This window comes from Aplysia californica, unplaced genomic scaffold (assembly GCF_000002075.1).
Source record: "Aplysia californica isolate F4 #8 unplaced genomic scaffold, AplCal3.0 scaffold00175, whole genome shotgun sequence".
Lineage (NCBI taxonomy): Eukaryota > Metazoa > Mollusca > Gastropoda > Aplysiida > Aplysiidae > Aplysia > Aplysia californica.
The window spans coordinates 428,399-445,020 of NW_004797445.1; the positions used below are offsets into that span (position 1 = coordinate 428,399).

The 16,622-nt window shown below is 39.1% G+C and overlaps 1 protein-coding gene across 2 annotated transcripts in view; it reads right to left on the minus strand.

The window, feature by feature from the left end:
* Positions 1 to 896: 896 nt before the first annotated feature.
* Positions 897 to 16,622, minus strand: part of LOC101845545 (epoxide hydrolase 4) — a 20,377-nt gene continuing 4,651 nt past the window's right edge. The window contains exons 1-7 of one of the 2 annotated variants that reach the window (XM_005098212.3): positions 16,229 to 16,523; positions 13,436 to 13,653; positions 10,796 to 10,920; positions 9,963 to 10,075; positions 8,076 to 8,244; positions 6,908 to 7,071; positions 897 to 3,369 (exon numbers count right to left, since the gene is read on the minus strand). In XM_005098212.3, coding sequence (XP_005098269.2) covers positions 3,101 to 3,369; positions 6,908 to 7,071; positions 8,076 to 8,244; positions 9,963 to 10,075; positions 10,796 to 10,920; positions 13,436 to 13,642 — 1,047 coding nt within the window. In that variant the 5' untranslated portion in view covers positions 13,643 to 13,653; positions 16,229 to 16,523 and the 3' untranslated portion in view covers positions 897 to 3,100. Of the gene's footprint in view, positions 3,370 to 6,907; positions 7,072 to 8,075; positions 8,245 to 9,962; positions 10,076 to 10,795; positions 10,921 to 13,435; positions 13,654 to 16,228; positions 16,524 to 16,622 lie in introns of those variants that run through there. The other variant, XM_035969727.1, reaches the window with a different exon arrangement.

The window sequence follows — 16,622 nt, forward strand, 5'->3', positions numbered from 1 at the left end:
GCCATTGTAAATCAAAGTGCCCTTTCGGGACTAATAAAAAGTGTAATTAAATTTTTTATTTATTTAAAAGGGGACACCTACCCTCTTTTTTCAACAGTCATGTGAAAACAGGCATGTCCGACTGTCCTATGTTTGTGTTTGTCTCAAGTCTTCCATTGCCGGGACATATTAAGTTAAGACTAAAACAGGCTGCGGGTGCAAGACACCCTGGTATCTTTCTTGGTGTGGTCTGGGTGTTAGAAGAGAGTGATACAACATCAAAGAAGATGTGCGTATTTGAGCAACTTTCTCTCGCTAAGGTTATTCCAAGCTGAGTTCTTAGTGCTCACCTAACCTGTACCCCCAGGGATATATCTAAATATATATATGAAGTGTCTAGCTGGACTTCTAAACGGCTGGGTCCCAGTAGGATAACAGAACACCACTCCAAGTCTGGCTAGGAAGACCCTGAGATACTTGATTTTGGTAGCCGGGTACCACCAGTGTGACTTTAAAAAGAATTTAGGTGTCTTTTACTCCCCCATCGACACAATTTAGATATTTTTTTAGGAGGCAGGTTTCCAACCTTGACTGAGGCTGAGAGGGATACAATATCCCAGCAGGAAGACCGAGATGAAAAAATTTTCTCCCCACTTGGGAATCAAACTCATGTCTCTCGCAAGTGACAGCAAAGTGCCAATATTAATACCACTACACCAAAGACGCCAGTCTTTAGTGTAAGCTGGAAACACAGGTTGGAGGACTACTTCACTTTTTGTTCCATCATTTTTCATTTTTTGATGGCTACCATATAATATACCTAATCTGATAAACAAAATGAGACTTTAGGTGAGGTAAGAAGATAGGCTGTGGGATTTTAGAAAACAGACCACTCTAATAATAGACTGGAAAAATGGTTAGACTTAAGTAGTATTTATTCTTCAGACTTATCAAAATACAAAGAGGGTCATGGAATGTGGTAGAGGTAATAAAAAGAGAGGTACCAAAAAGCAAAACTTCACAATACATGTATGGCACTTTACATGAAACCGAACAAAAGTAACTGATGAGTAGACATTCTTTACATCAACATCGGTTTAAGTTCTCAATCATATTTAGCATGTGAGTATTTATGTATATATTAATGCCTTGCCTGATCACAAAGAACCAACTTTTGAAGTTATCATGTACAAATCATAGATGCACAATGACTTTCCTAGGAGAGAGATGTAATAACTTTACAACATCCATTCCCCCCCCCCCCCCCAAACACACACAAAATTACAGATGCTAACTACTGCACTTCATTAAAATTAAACACTTATATTTTTTATATTAATGTAACATATGTCATAAGGTCTTTCAAACAATGTGAAGCATTTCCCGACCTCATATGCAAAAGTTTAACTTTAAATAAAGTTTTGCACCCTCCTTTATGCAATTCAGATAACTTAGGAGACAGGCAGCATTAATCCTGGTCTAACCCAGACTTAATGGGATAGAATCCCAATAGAAAGACATGGATACTATATAAAATAGACATTTCCAAATGGGAAGCAACAAACCTGCATATATATGAACAGCAAAGAGCCTAACTGTTCTGCTACACCACAGGTGCCAGAACAGAACATCAAGAGTTGAGGGGTCCAAAAGGTTTCCTTCTTCATTCTCCCCCGCCCCCAATGCTCCAAGTACAGTCGAACCTGCCATGACGGCCACCTGTATAATACGACCACCTGTACAAACAGTCACTTTCCATTTTCCCCCTAGCGTTTTTTCTATATAATTTAACAGTGTAAAACAGTCACCTGTCCAATGCGGCCACGGCCACCTTATTTTATCAACCCACTGTCAAATTTTTCTGCCTCAGGCGGCCAAGCGGGGTCACTCATTGCCCGACGCTTTGTCATAAATTTTTAATCGGCCCCTCGCGCTGTGGACGGGCAATCATAATTCATTCACCTGTCGTTATTGTTAGTCCCTCCAGTGAATGTTTACCCAAGTTGACCAATGGGTAGGCCCAACAATGAATTTTCAACTGCTTGTGAGGGAAGCATGATCAGTCATAACCTATAAGCCCTGCCCACAACTCATGCACATATCGTAAGTGAGGTGACTGGTCACTGTTTTGTTTACCTAATCTGTAACAAAGTAACAATGGACGTTGACGTGAACTTGAGACAGAAGAGTCGCTCCTTTTCCGAGTGGTGCTGACCCGTGGGTTTGTTTTACCATGGTACTCGGTCTTCATCGTCTTACTTACATAATATTTAGTTCATTTTTACTCTTGCACAAAATAAGCAACAAAAAGAAAGATTGCTAAAAAACAAACCAACCAAAAGAAACCCTTCTTACACCACCTACCCCCCTTTCTCAAAAGGAAACAAAAACCCTTTTGAATTAGCCTTACGGCGTCTAAAGTCTGAGATCAGCCCCTGTTTGGACATCAGAAGAGAATGATTTGCTTTCTTCACTTTGACCAGTCCTGCCCAAGATGGCCACCTGTGTTATACGGCCACTTTTCTCCTTGACAATGGGTGGTAGTTTTAAACAGGTTTGACTGTATAGTCAAGCACACACATAGCGAACATGCACACAGTGAAACATGAACAGATTTGAACATGAACATCCTGAATGTCTTCTTACAAGTACAATCTTTCTATTTGAAACACACACACAAAGCAAAATTCGTACATAAAAAAAAGATTTCCACATCCACTTGATTTCGTTATGTGCATGCTAGATTGTAATTGTTACATCCAAATGATTTTTAAAAAACAGACAAGTTCCTGAGGTTGGATGAAAAAACAAAATCAGTACGGTACACATCTCACACTGCCAAAACCTCAAAAATGGCATCGTTAGGATCATCAATACTGATAGAATTTCTGAAGCAAAACAAAACTTGGTCTCCTGTAAATTCAATTGAAAGTGTTTAAAACATGGGGAAAAAAAGATTGCCCTGACATATCAAACACAAAAAAAATAAAAATTTTATGATCAACACAAAAAAGTTTATAAAATAATGTATACTACGACAAGCAGCACCAGTAAATGATCTGTTCCCAACACAAGACAGGACAGATTTTGCTCAATATTTAGTCCCAATATTTGGCAATATCTATCGTGACTGTTTTGACAAAAACTCTCTAATGTAAGAATTTACTTTTTCGGGTTCATCCATATGGACAAAGTGACATGCATCTTTGATGTACTTAATGTCCATATTGTAAGCAAAATCTTTAGTCTTTTCTGCGAGCCCATTTTCCAAGGAAAAATCACGACAACCCCAAATCAGCAGCACAGGCTTGGTAACTTTTTGGCCATATCTAGATGAAGGAGGATGCAAGAGATTGGCTCTGATGTAGTTGATTGATGGCGTCATTGAGCCTAAAATAGGAAAAACAAAGAAAAGTTTAATTACAACATATATAGATGGGTACAGGGTATGATACAGTATGTGTTTCAAATTCTGGACCCCAAAAGTGAGAGAATGATAGTTAGTAGACAGCCTGCTAGACCCCTTGATTTGTCAAGACAGCCTTAACTTAAATCATGCAAAAAAAAAGTTAGAGACTTTGCCCAAAACCCTTGTAAAATTGTATTTCTTCTGTTTTCTTGCTTTCTAAAAGACCCTGAACAGTTCATAAAACTACCTTGTTTAAGAAGATTAGGAGACAGAGTGTACCAAAAGATGTGGAAACTCACACCATTATATGCTACCTGAGAACTGATTTATATACCACTTCACTTTTTCTGATGTAGCTTTTCCAGTATGGTTTTAGCCATCATATGAGATACGTTTACAGCGCTCTGGGCGGCAGATATTTTAGACATATATATATCTAATAATATATGAGATATGTCAACAGCGTGGTCAAGGAGTTAATAGTGTTGATTTTTTGTTAAGTTATCACAACATTGTTTTTGGTCCTGATATGCACAATGACATATCTCAAGGGATATTATTTTTCAATAAAAAGTGAGGTATCGTGTTGAAACCAGGAGCTCGTCAAAATAATGCAATCGGAAAAAGAAAGCGTTTTCAAACCAATTTGGCAATTTCTATTGAATTTCTGTTTTTTCGGTCTACACTTTTTATGTGCATACAGAACATGACTATAGTGGCACCCGCTATAGAGGGAACCAACCCTACAGCGGGACCTTACTGGAATCCCCTTTTCCTTTCCTATGCAAACTCAATTACCTACGCTTGGATATAGCAGGGCAAGGAAAGTCCCGAACTCGGATACAGCGGGAGAGATTGAGCAAGCTCTAACTGAGGGGGGGGGGGGGGGGGGGGGGAGGCTCTAGGCAGGCTCCAAATGGGCAATCAGCAGTGCGACGTTGTGATCGGCTAGTCCAGTGATGAGTGAGGTGGGACAGGTGGCAGAGAGGGATGGTGCGGCAAGACGCGTTTCGTGAGCCACTCCAAAATTTAAAATGATGTACCACAGCCTAGACGCTCAGTACCTTATAAGAGCGTATAGGCCATAGCCCTAGGATAGATCAAAAAGTAAAAGAAGAGGAGAGCATGTAGTGTGTGATTCCTGATTCATTGAATTGCGATCTTTGTTGCTCAGGCATACGTCTGCATCCACTTCACCAGTTCCACCATAGGCCTACCAGTACGATAGACAGCACAAACAACAAACCGAGGAAAAGATGTCCTCCAACAAAGACTAAAGGAAATGCTTCTCACTCGAATTAAAGGCCGAGATAATCAACGAAGTTGACAAGAAAAGGAAGACTAATATCTAAAGCGCAAATTTTATTGACATGGAAGTGATGTAATAATGTGGATTTTTATAAATTTTTCTGTAATTTCCTCTTTGCATTCCTACAGTGGGAACTTGCCTACAGCAGGATTTTTCTTCTGGAACAAAAAGTCCCGCTATAGCCATGTTCTACTGTACAAAAACACATTTCCGTGTTAATTTTATTGAAAAACGTCGATTAAAGTCACAAAATGTGTCATTTTCCAGTTTTCAAGGACTCTCAAGTTACTAAACTTAGACGGCCTTTTTTTCGCTATTTTTATCACTGAAACCAGGCGACCCTACCCCCTTCAATTGTAAATATCTCGACTTCTATTCAAGATAAATGTGAAATTTTTCACTGAAAGTAAGACATAATATATAAGCTTTCGGATTTAATACTGATAACTCCACATGCCAGAAAATTGACGAGCACCTGATTCCACTGCATCGTGAAACATATTATATTGTACCAAACATAGGCTAGTTTTAGATTTAAAACAACTTTCAAGATACTCTTAAAACCTTTTTCATTGAGTGATCAAATCAAATATGCAGAAAATATGTTTTCAGACTATACTGCTTCAATATATCAGAGTAAGCTTCCTCTCTACTATCTCACAAGGTCAGTTCATGCTTTACAGGGCACAGTTTTGGGTCCCCAGGGACAAAGAACAGCATTACATTTAGTGGTCACTTGCCCATAATCAGACCCAGACCTGGTTTGCAGATTTAGTGGTCAGTCGCCCATAATCAGACCTGGTTTGTAAATACTATGAACTATCTCTCTGAAAGGAAAAGATTTCTTTGTATGGAAAGAATATAGCTGAATGTAAATCTGCTATTAGTTTTACAAAATGCATCTACTAATACAACCTAAGACGAATAGTGTTCATCACCATAGTCCTCGCACTTCGCAAGGCATGACGAACACCATACGTCACAGCAGCATCTTTGCAACTTCACTGTATTAGAAAATATGACAAACATTGTAGGCCTACATCATAGAGGTGACAGGGGTTAATTAGATCTACAAACACCACAAATCATTAAAAAAATATGTGTAAACATCAATAGAGAGATAAATGCTCTTGCAAAATATTATGTTTAGGTTCTTAAATTAATCTTAGTTTGGGGGAGGGGTGGAAAAATGATCTTGCAGAACCACTAAAATGAGGTCATCTTTAAACTTTGGAATATATGCGATAAAATGAGATTATTTTTTATTAACCCTCATCCTGCAGGAGCCTGGTTTATGTCGCCCGATAAGCCTATTTCGGCACCTCGCCTACATTCTGGTCCCGAATCAGTGTAGCCCCTGGCTCAGCGCACGCGCAGCGCGCATCCTCTTCCATGTCATTCGGGTCCCGAGTCGGATCCCCATTCACGCAGGTCAAGTGTGTGTGCGTCAGTCTGCTTGAGTTTGGGTGCGTTTGTGGCCTTCTTCTAGAACCACCTGCGTTGGTTCGTAATCGAGGCATACGTCTCATTCAAAACATGTCAAGTTGGTAGCTTCAGATGTTCGTCCAATGAAATTATAGAAGAAATTGACCCACTCAGACATGAGGAGCTCGAAAGGATAGTCAGGAAACAAGAATTCCATTTTTCTATACAAAATATTTCAAATGACCTTGTTTTTGTATGAAATGATACAACCTGATAAAAAATAAGCTTGTTTGATAGTTTTGAACATCATTGTGCAGGTACAAAGAACAATTTGAGGGTAAAACATTCGGAAATTGACCTATATTATCCCCTTTCGAACCTCAGGTCATTCATAACAACAAGAGCGTCCAGAAAGGTTATTCGAATGGGCGTAACTACCCGTTATGTCTTATCAGCTTGTGAGAAGGGGTTATTCATGTGTTTGTAACACTTTATAAATAGAAAGCTATGAAAGATAGAGTGTTATTTTCATCATCGGTTGACACACTCCCGCGGTATTCATGGCGAAAATACACATTTCACGGTGCGCGCGCTGTACACCAATAGTACGCACTGAGTGACCTCGGCGGCCTGCCTGGCACGTCCGACGTAATCCGTTGCTGATGAGATACGCATCTGGGCAAAGACGCAGGATAAGAGTTAAAATCCTTAAACATGATTAGAGAGTTAAGAACAGTTTTACAGGATAGAAAGAGGAAAGGAAAAAATAAATATAATTTACTCACTTATGTTTGGAAATATATACTTGACGGCATCAACATACTCTTGTGTCATGGCTCCTGTATGAACCCCTGCAGTTTTACCAAGGAAGATACGGTCCAAGAACCCATAGTCATTTAAACCGATGTAAATTTCTGGTAAGATTGGCAGCAAAAAGAAGAAAAAATACCTGTGATAAGACAAAAAAGTACAAGCTTTGAATGATTGACATGTAAATAATAACAATTGATTTCACTTGCTGTTCAATTAATTAAACTCAACCATACTTAAGTGATGTCAATAGTGTGTTTCAGTTTGATTGTTCAAATATTTAAAGTCTGTCAGTCTAAACATTTCACTTCTTTCAAAGAAAAGGGCTGGCAAAAAAAATGTGTACTGCCAACTCTGTAGGAATGCTTTATCGATTCTTAATAGCCAAGATATAAGGTCCAGCAACTAGGCTACTCGTCCAGGCAAAAAAACCAGAAGGCCTACCTGCCTCTGGGGGCAGGTAAAAGGTTTTGACCAACTGTGGAGAAAGTTTAAATTGTAAATTTTCATGCCTACAGCAACACAATTTAGATCATTTAGGGGGCTGGCTACTTGGACCCTGCCTATCAGGGCCAACGCTGGCAGAGAAGGACACAACATATCACAGACAGAGCTACTCACTTAAGAACCTCCCCACTCGGAATCGATCTCACATCTTCGCCACAATCGCAAAGAGCTTAACGGCTACATCACAAATGTCACTGCTCTGGAGAACTATGAATCTTCAAATTTGAAAAAAGGCAACCTTATAAATCATTTACTGTACAAAGCACAAGATATGTTTATAATAATGTAGGTGTTATTTTTCCCCATCAACACAAATTACATCATTTAGGAGGCAGGCTTCTGACCCTGCCTCTCGGGGCCAACCTGAGCTGAGATGGTTACAACATCGCAACATAAAGGCTGAAATATTTGATAAAAATTCAACCCACTCGGGAATCGAACCCAGGTCTCCTGTGTATGACAGCAAATGCCTAACCTCTACACAACAGATGCTCGAACAAGATGACTACACAAAGTCAATTAAAGAAGAGACAACCATGATAATTTCAGAAACTACTTCCTTAAAAAAATTACTCACGAATTTATACATTTTCATTCACTTTTTAATGATGACTCATTGTGGTCAGTTCTACTCACCAGGATTTTTTAAACTGAGCCCAGTGTGTGCGAACATAATTCCTGAAACAATGGAAATGAGGAGAGTTGCAAACGACTATCTTCTCAACCATATCAGGATAACAGCCAGCAAAGGCCCAGGTGACAGCTCCTCCCCAGTCATGGCCTATCAGTACACACTTGCTGTATCCTGAGGAACAAGCATTTACCACCATCAACAATGCACAGGGCTTTGGCACAGTTTTTCAGACTGCTTCTAATAAAAGCCACATTGTAATTTCTTTAAAGTATCACATGAATGAGCCTCCAAAGACAACTTCAGACATGAATCTTGATGTTATCGATCCAGAACTCACATCAATAAAACATTTAAAAGTCAGCAGGTCTACTGACAAATATGCTGCATTTGTGCCATTGGAGTGGATTGTCTACTCATTAAATGTTAGGGGTACAAAATAATTTGTAGGAAAAAATAGCAAAAAAGATAATAGTATACCACAAAATGTCTCCCTCCCTACAGAGATACAAAAAGCACCTTTGGCAATCTACCTGCAACAGTACACATGTCACCATCAGCACTGATGTGAAAACTTTCTGTTTTTTATTTTCTAAAACCGGAGTTATTTCAAAATAATTTGTACTCCTCTTAATATGCAAGACATTTCAATCCCTAAAAAGAGTATCCTACTTAATCCTACATTCAATAACACAAGTGTAGCCAATCACGATATAGAGGATGGGCCTTTCTTTAATATAAGGAGGAATAACCCTTTTAGAAGGATAAAAATGTTGCTTACAAAAATCAGAAAGACACTGTAGAATACAGTCAAACCTGATCAAGACAATAATCTGTACAAACAACTGCTTCCGATTTACCCTCTTGCATTAAAAAATATAACATGACACATTCCTGGATGCCCACATGTATCTAAGATTAAGACAACCACTTTTCTCCTTGACAATAGGTGGCTCACTGTCTAGAACAATTTCGACTGTTATAGATGATATACTAAAGAAAGAAGTATGCAATGTGGAAATGTCATACAAGTTTTAAAACTGCCTTCTAAGTTATTGCTATTCTTAACATCTTTGCCTTCATTAGAAACAGAAAGTTATGCCTCTTGCCATCCACACCATGCGCGTCCCCCAGCATGATTGTACACGTGACGAGCCAGTCATGCAGTGCCATCAGCATCCCTCCCCATCACCCCTTCCTCCACCCTCTCGTGGAGACACAAGGACCACGTTTTGGCTGTAACAGTAACAAAGAAACACCTACCCGCAGCCAGAAAGGCTGTGAAGCCGGGTCTTTAGTTGGGAATGCGAAGTGGATTTGTTCAAGATTCGAATGTTGCGTGTTCGGGAACTCCATGAAGTTAAAACAAAGAAAACATAAGGACTGAAACGGGACCGAGCATTAGGTTCAAGATACCCGAGAATTCGTGATTTTCATGTTCGAGATTTGTGGACTTTGTTGTATCCACATGAAGGGTTTTAAGGTGGAAAGTCAGCTTCATAGGCAAGTGGCAAATCTCTCCTCATAGCTAAAACATTTGAGCTTGGTTTTCGAGGTGGTATTTTTATCAAAGTAATCAAAATCTTGAATACCTGTACGTTCGAACCTGCTTTAACAATCACCTGTGCAACACGATCATTTGTACAAAAAAACACTCTCCACTTCCTGTCTTGTATATTTTTTCTATATTTTAATGACACTGTCCCCTTGACGTGTAACGGCAACAGAGGATGAAAAAAAAAAGAAAGAAAAATGTCCAAGAAGACAAGTTTGGCTGTATTTCAGATTCAGTATACAGAACAGAAAAGTCAACTACATATTTAGGAATCACAAAATCGAGTACAAAAATAAAAAGTTTGTTTCATGGTTGGACGGGTTCTTTAAAAACATACCAAGAGCTGTGATAATCTGTTTGACATCTTTAACCATTCTCTCCAGCTGGTATTCTTTGATACCTGACGGTCTGCTTGAGTCGCCACAACCTCTTTGATCTATAGCCACTACCCTGAGAGACAAGAAATAAAAAGAAAAGATATCACTGTTTTCCTCTTCACTTGCAAACTTCATTCTAAAAAATTTTAATTTTTCTTTTATATTAATTGGCGGGTATAAATGTTAACATGATCATGATTTTAAAATGTTACATTGGAACATCAATTTTGCTATAAAAATAACATTAATACACTTGCAAAATATGTCCTGTACAATATATATTTCCCTTGAAAGTCTGATTGGGCTTTTGATAATAGACTGCTTCATGGTCGCCCAAAATTTATCAACTTTATTGCAACCTTTGAGTGCAAAAGCACATTGAGTGTCAACACATCTTGTTCCCCAATGCATGGCAGATATATTAACATTACAGTCAAAACATAATTCCCTGAGCCCTAAGTCAATTTTTTTCAAGTTTAGCATTGTAAAAATGCCTGTTACTTGTTTAGTACCCTCAATGTAACAGAATTTTGTTACGTGTAGTAAAAATTTACACTACAGTTCATTTTTCAAATCACAAATGATGACTTGGACAATTTGTGTTGTGACCATAGTGCTATTTATTTACACTATCATCTTACCAAGGCAGTATTTCTAACTACTACCAAGATACTCATAGAAAATGCTGTACCAGGTACAACACTGCATAGATGGTTCTACCTCCAGAAAGGACATTTCTGTTTTATTGTACAATTGTACAAACAATTTATTAATCATAGATCAATTCAGTTACCTGTATTTGTCTGAAAATTCTCTCAGCTGATATCTGTAAGAGTACCAGTTCTCAAGCACACCATGGACAAGGAGCATCAAAGGTTTGTCAGGAGAGCCACTGCTAACATAATGAAGTCGAACCTCCTGAAAGACAAGACAAAGAACAACTAAGATCATTGCATTCCTGAAGCAAAGACTTCTGCGACTACATCATGTATTAAAATCAATGTCATTCTTGTAGTACCGGTATCACACACATACATTGTACAGTGGAATCCTATTATAACGAGAGGGAGGGGACCGGTGCGAAATGTCCATTGTAGCAGGATTCTCGTAGTAAGGGATTCAGTAATAAATTCAAGGGAAATAGAAAGTAGGCCTAATCTATGAGTTTGGAGTACTGTTTATAGGCCTACCTTTCTGTATTTCCCCTGATGATGATTTTGTTCAACATTATCTCTTAGTCTTACTTGATCAAAAATCGAATCAGGTTTCTTTCTCTAGCACTAGCAATGTTGACAGTTCGGCGTTGACACTCAGATAAAAGGGGCTCTGGCTCTGGGCTAACTCGCCCACTGTGTCGTCCCCCACCCCACCACACCCTGTGATGCGTTGTGCCTGCTTGCGCACGTCACACATTCACTCCATCTATCAAAGCATTGTGACCTCTCTATCCCGCACCAGAGAAGTGAGAGGCATGGTAGGCCTAGATAATCTAGACTAGGCTGGCCTATCACGCGATGCGTTCTACTTGTCTGCGCTTGCCACACCCTCCCTACTCATTCGCTTCGACCTTCATTTTTGGTTCACATGGGCTCCCCCATTCTTTGTTTCGCTGGATCACCAACAAGTTTCTCAACTGGCCAGGTTTTATATTATGTTTAATTGTTCTGTGCGTTGTGCACAGCAGTAGCAATATTCCATTACAAAACCGACTCGCGTGACTGTCTGATTGCGCAATAGCAGTATTTTATTTACAAAGATAAAGAAGAGAAAGAAACGGGGTTTTAGAATAGTGTCTTTATAACAGACTTCTCGTTATTTGAGGACTCATTATAAGTGGACTCCACTGTACATGCATGCACTCACACACACACATGAATAATGTGTCACGATGCGGTGGAATCAGTCATTTGTCAATTTTTGGGTATAGATTAGTATCATCTAAAGCTTGTTCATTCGTCTTGATTGTGGTGAATAAAATACCCATCTACCTTGAATAGGTTATTTGCAATTGAAGGAGGTGGGAGTAATTTTAACCTGATGTCAGAGGTAAAATTAGCGAGAAAATGGCCGTTAGAGTTTAGTGACTTCCAAAGCTTGAGTGTCCTTGGAAACTGCAAATTTACCTTTTTTTGTACCTTTTATCAACATATTTCAGTAAAATCCACATAGAATGTGTTTTTAAAAGGACATGAAAGGTGTTGAGCTAAAAAATAATTTAAAAATTGCCCAATGGCCAGAAAAATGCGTATTTCTTTTATGGACGAGCACCTGATTTCACCACGATGCCTCACACATACATGTCTGCAGTAACAGTCATCATAAACACTGAATTCACCACAGCACTCACTTGCTTCTTGTGGTTATGTCATGATGGGTTCCCTTTCCCCTGCTCCACGAATTCCATGTATGTTATAATATTCCTTCACAATTCCAAAACATAGGCAATTTAAAACTTTTATGGCCTTGGCTTGGTGAATAATGTTTATGCCTGAATTCTATGGATGTCTCTTGTTTTCTGAGTCATCACATGATTCATCCCCAATGACAATGCTTCACAGAAATCCTTCCTGTACGTAACAGATCAAAAGACCCTATCAGAGATTCACTTTCTGTTCTTTCATTTCTGATGTAAACATGCAAGAAACCTAACCTGCACACAATTTCTTATACATGTGGCCCATAACATTAGAAATAATGTAGTGCATCCCTTCTAAAGTAACTCCAATAATGACGGCAATGTCTCTCGGTTTTACATGTCGATTCGTTCTAATTATATCTTCTATTCTCCACTGATCCCGTGCATCTGTCACTCTGATTGGTCAACCACAGTGGAGTTTATCTTGGAGACTTGCTTCAGATGCTTCATTGCCACTCTGATTTAAACCGTACTAACATCCAGACAACAAACCGTACCAGCATACACACAAAAAATGCATTAACATTGGAATCCTTCATTCCCCCAGGAAGATCAATGGGTATAGCACCCTCTGAGGTGAGATCTTCACTCACTGCTCACATTTTGATTGAAAATCTTTTAATGAGCTGTTGTTTTCAGACAATGTCAGATTGCACATTGATCCAATGTTTAAAGTAATATATGCAAGGGTATGAAGTAAATGATGTATTTTGCACTTTTATTTGAGTAGACACATACAAAGGTAAATTGTGTATAAATTTGATAGCATAATGTTGCTTAAATCAGAAAATATCTCACAAACGGCAAGACTTTTCAGTCAGCCCTTGTACTTTTCCACAGAAACGAAGGTTATTTTTTTAAAGAAAGGTGGGCAAACTTAACCCTTTGTACCACAAGCACTGGCAAAAGGGGAACAACACATCAAATTAATATAACACTACATTACGTTGTTTCAAAATGTAGTCTATAACTTTATAAAATGCTAAATCACCTGAATTGTTGGACCAAGTTCCTTACCTCAAGGTGAAGATAGCCATGAGTTCCAAAGGTGGGATCTGAAAAGCAAAGTGGTTCTGTTTCCCTCCTCTTTTTATGAAGCATTTTTCTTGGACCTTTAGTCACAAGCAAAACACCAACACGCACGATGGTCAGAAATGCTGTTGCAAATGCCAGTCCATAGATAATCAGTAAATACAATCCTCGTTGTATTCGTTTTACACCCATTTTGAGGCAACCTAAAAGAAGCAACAATAAGCAATAAGATGAATTATATGAATATTTTTTCTCCATTAAACGTTTGCACAAATCCATACATTACATTTAAGTAAAGCGGAAAACTGATCATTGTTGTATTTAGCCTGCTGTAATGGTACACTTAGAGAGTGAATGAGCCAGCACAAAGGGATAAAATTCAAGGAAGGTCCTGGAATTACTATTATTTGTTTCTATACTTTCTTAGAATATTGTTCATGTCAGTCCAGAATCCTGACAGACTAGCATGTTGAATTCTCACTTTTGACTTCATACCAACTTCAAGTCAAGAAATATTAAACTAGACAGGATTTCAAAAATTGAAATAATTGATTAAAAGCAAATGAACGAAACAGCTTTGAGAGCAACTTGAAAAGCCTTTAGGTTCATTTCATGTCTAAATACATAAATACAGTAGTCACCACCTAAGATCCCACCGCTTACGATCTCAGCTCGCTTAAGATCCCGCTGTTTTAAGAAAACAGAATTTTTCCTATATATAAAAGTCACCCTTAAGATTCCACTCTGATTCACTCTGAATTAAGGTCTACATTCGGCTAAAACCCAAGATTTCAGATCACAATTTAGGGAACAAAAACCCGGGCAGGCACAGCCAATCAGCCAAGAATGATAATTTGCAATCATTGAAGTGCCCGTTGCGTCACAGATCAACCACTCTCATATGTGATCACATGTGCGTTATAAGTCATGATGAAACGTACAATGTTTTATCCTGGGACTCACTGAAACGTTTGTTTTCTCCTAGCATCGCACTTGCATCTCAGCTCTTCTACCTAAACTTACATAACACCTGGGTGGGTAGGGCCTACAAGTTCGCTCCTGGCTGGATAACACTGAACTGTGAACTCATCCCTGCCCATTGCAGCAGTTGTCTCTACTCTCGAATTTGCCAGATAGACTGAATTTGAATTTATATGGGTGTTCTCCTGTAGGCCATGGTGTGGTCACAACGTAACGGTGCATAACAACAAAGTTGGGGGGAACTCGGTCAGCAAGAGGGAAAACTATAAATTTTGGACAAGTAAAGGGGAGGGGCAACTGGATACGCGTAGATCTTGAGACTCACGATAGGATAATGTAAAGTTACCTGGCGGTCTTGGTCTTTCAGGGGGCCCCCGTCCAGGATCGATGTTGTTGTTCTCTCGTCCTGTGCTCAACTGACTCTCACTGGGTGTCTATCAGACGACGCCGGCCCAATTCAAGCTTCTCAATGTCACGTGATCCAAGAGTGCGCCACTCCCTTAATTATACTGTCCCATAATAATAATACGAATCATGTCCCCTGACCTCACAGGATAATAAGTGAAAATGGCATGTTTCAATCCACTGTGATTGGTCATCAAGGTTGATATATCACTCTTTTCTCCCCATAAGTCGTAAACCCTCCCAGGTGTCATGCCAGTTCATTTTAGAGTGAGCTTTTAAGGAGACCATTTTAAACCGATTGTGGACATAAACATAGGTCATCGTGGATTCTTCCCTTGGTGCGTCAGCTAAGATCCCGTTCGTCTAAGATCCTGCATTTTCATTCCTCCCGAGCACCGGCGGGATCTTAAGCAGAGACTACCGTACCAGTGCAGTCAAAATTATCATTTACATATATATATATATATATATATATATAATATAAATATTATTTCTCGAGGAGAAAAGTGGTTGTCTTTGACAGGACAGAAGAAAATGAAGGAAAAACGCACATTGTCTTTTGAAGTCCCAAACGAAGATGATCCCAGGATTGCCAAAAGGCCAACTGCAATTTTTGGGTTTTTTCTTATGGAGGGAGAGCAGAATTAAGGGAGATGTGTGCGTGTGTATGTGTGTGTGAGTGTGTGTGTGTGCATGTGTATGTGTGTGTGTGTGTTAGTACATGTGTTTGTTTGTTTGTTTGTGTTTTTGTGTGTGTGTGTGTGTGTGATGCAGATACACACATAATTTTAGCATACACACACATGCAGTGTTCTATCGTTGTCCATTGTTATCTTTCTACTCTTCAAAATACCATGATCAGCTCTTTATCACTCACAATCAGTGCAAAATGTGACCAAGTGACGGGTAGTATAAGTGTTTCCTTTCACTTTTTTCCCCTGTGGCCTACATGGTACAGCTATCATGAACATCTGAGCAATTACATTGCTGTAGATGATCTAACACATTACATGGAAATTGATCCACTCAAATCATCATAAAAGTAAAGAAAACTTCTGGGAACTTTTATTAAGATTTTGAGCAAAAGGTTGTGTTGCATCCCTATGTCAGCGTATGGAAATCTTTCTTCCACTTATCCCTCAACCTAAACTTACCTTTGCCCAAGATTTAATTAATAAACCCTTGCCTTATAGAATCTAGAATATCTATGTCTACCAAACAACATGATACATTTCTAGCGACTCCACTGCCGATTTGCCGACTCCAATTCAAACGTCGGATCGTCATGACCATGGTGACAATAGTCAATAAATAGACGCTTGTTATAATCTGCACAGTCTCCTTATATATCGACAAACAGTTTTCAGAATAAGATCTAGACAAAATACTTACTGTGTCAACAAATCTAAGAGAGGATTTCTCCTCACAAACATCGACCTCACAGCACACCCACCCTTCCGTGTTCACATCAGCAACCTGTGTCCCGTGTGTTTTCCTACGTTACCCTTTGCCCTTTGCCCTTTGCACTTTGCCCTTCGCCTCTCAAAGGTTACCGTTGGCGAGGCCCCAACGCCACTCAGAGGGATCCACTTGCAAAACCCAGTAAGTCAAGGCAGTCTCCTTATAATTAAGAACATATCCATATTTTACAATAGGCCTAAAGAAAACATTATGCCTTGCAAACTTACAGAAGCATTCCAGCAGTAGGCTAAGGGGATAAGAGAGAGTGAGAGTGAGAGTGAGAGTGAGAGAGAGAGAGAGAGAGAAAGAGAGAGAGAGAGAGAGG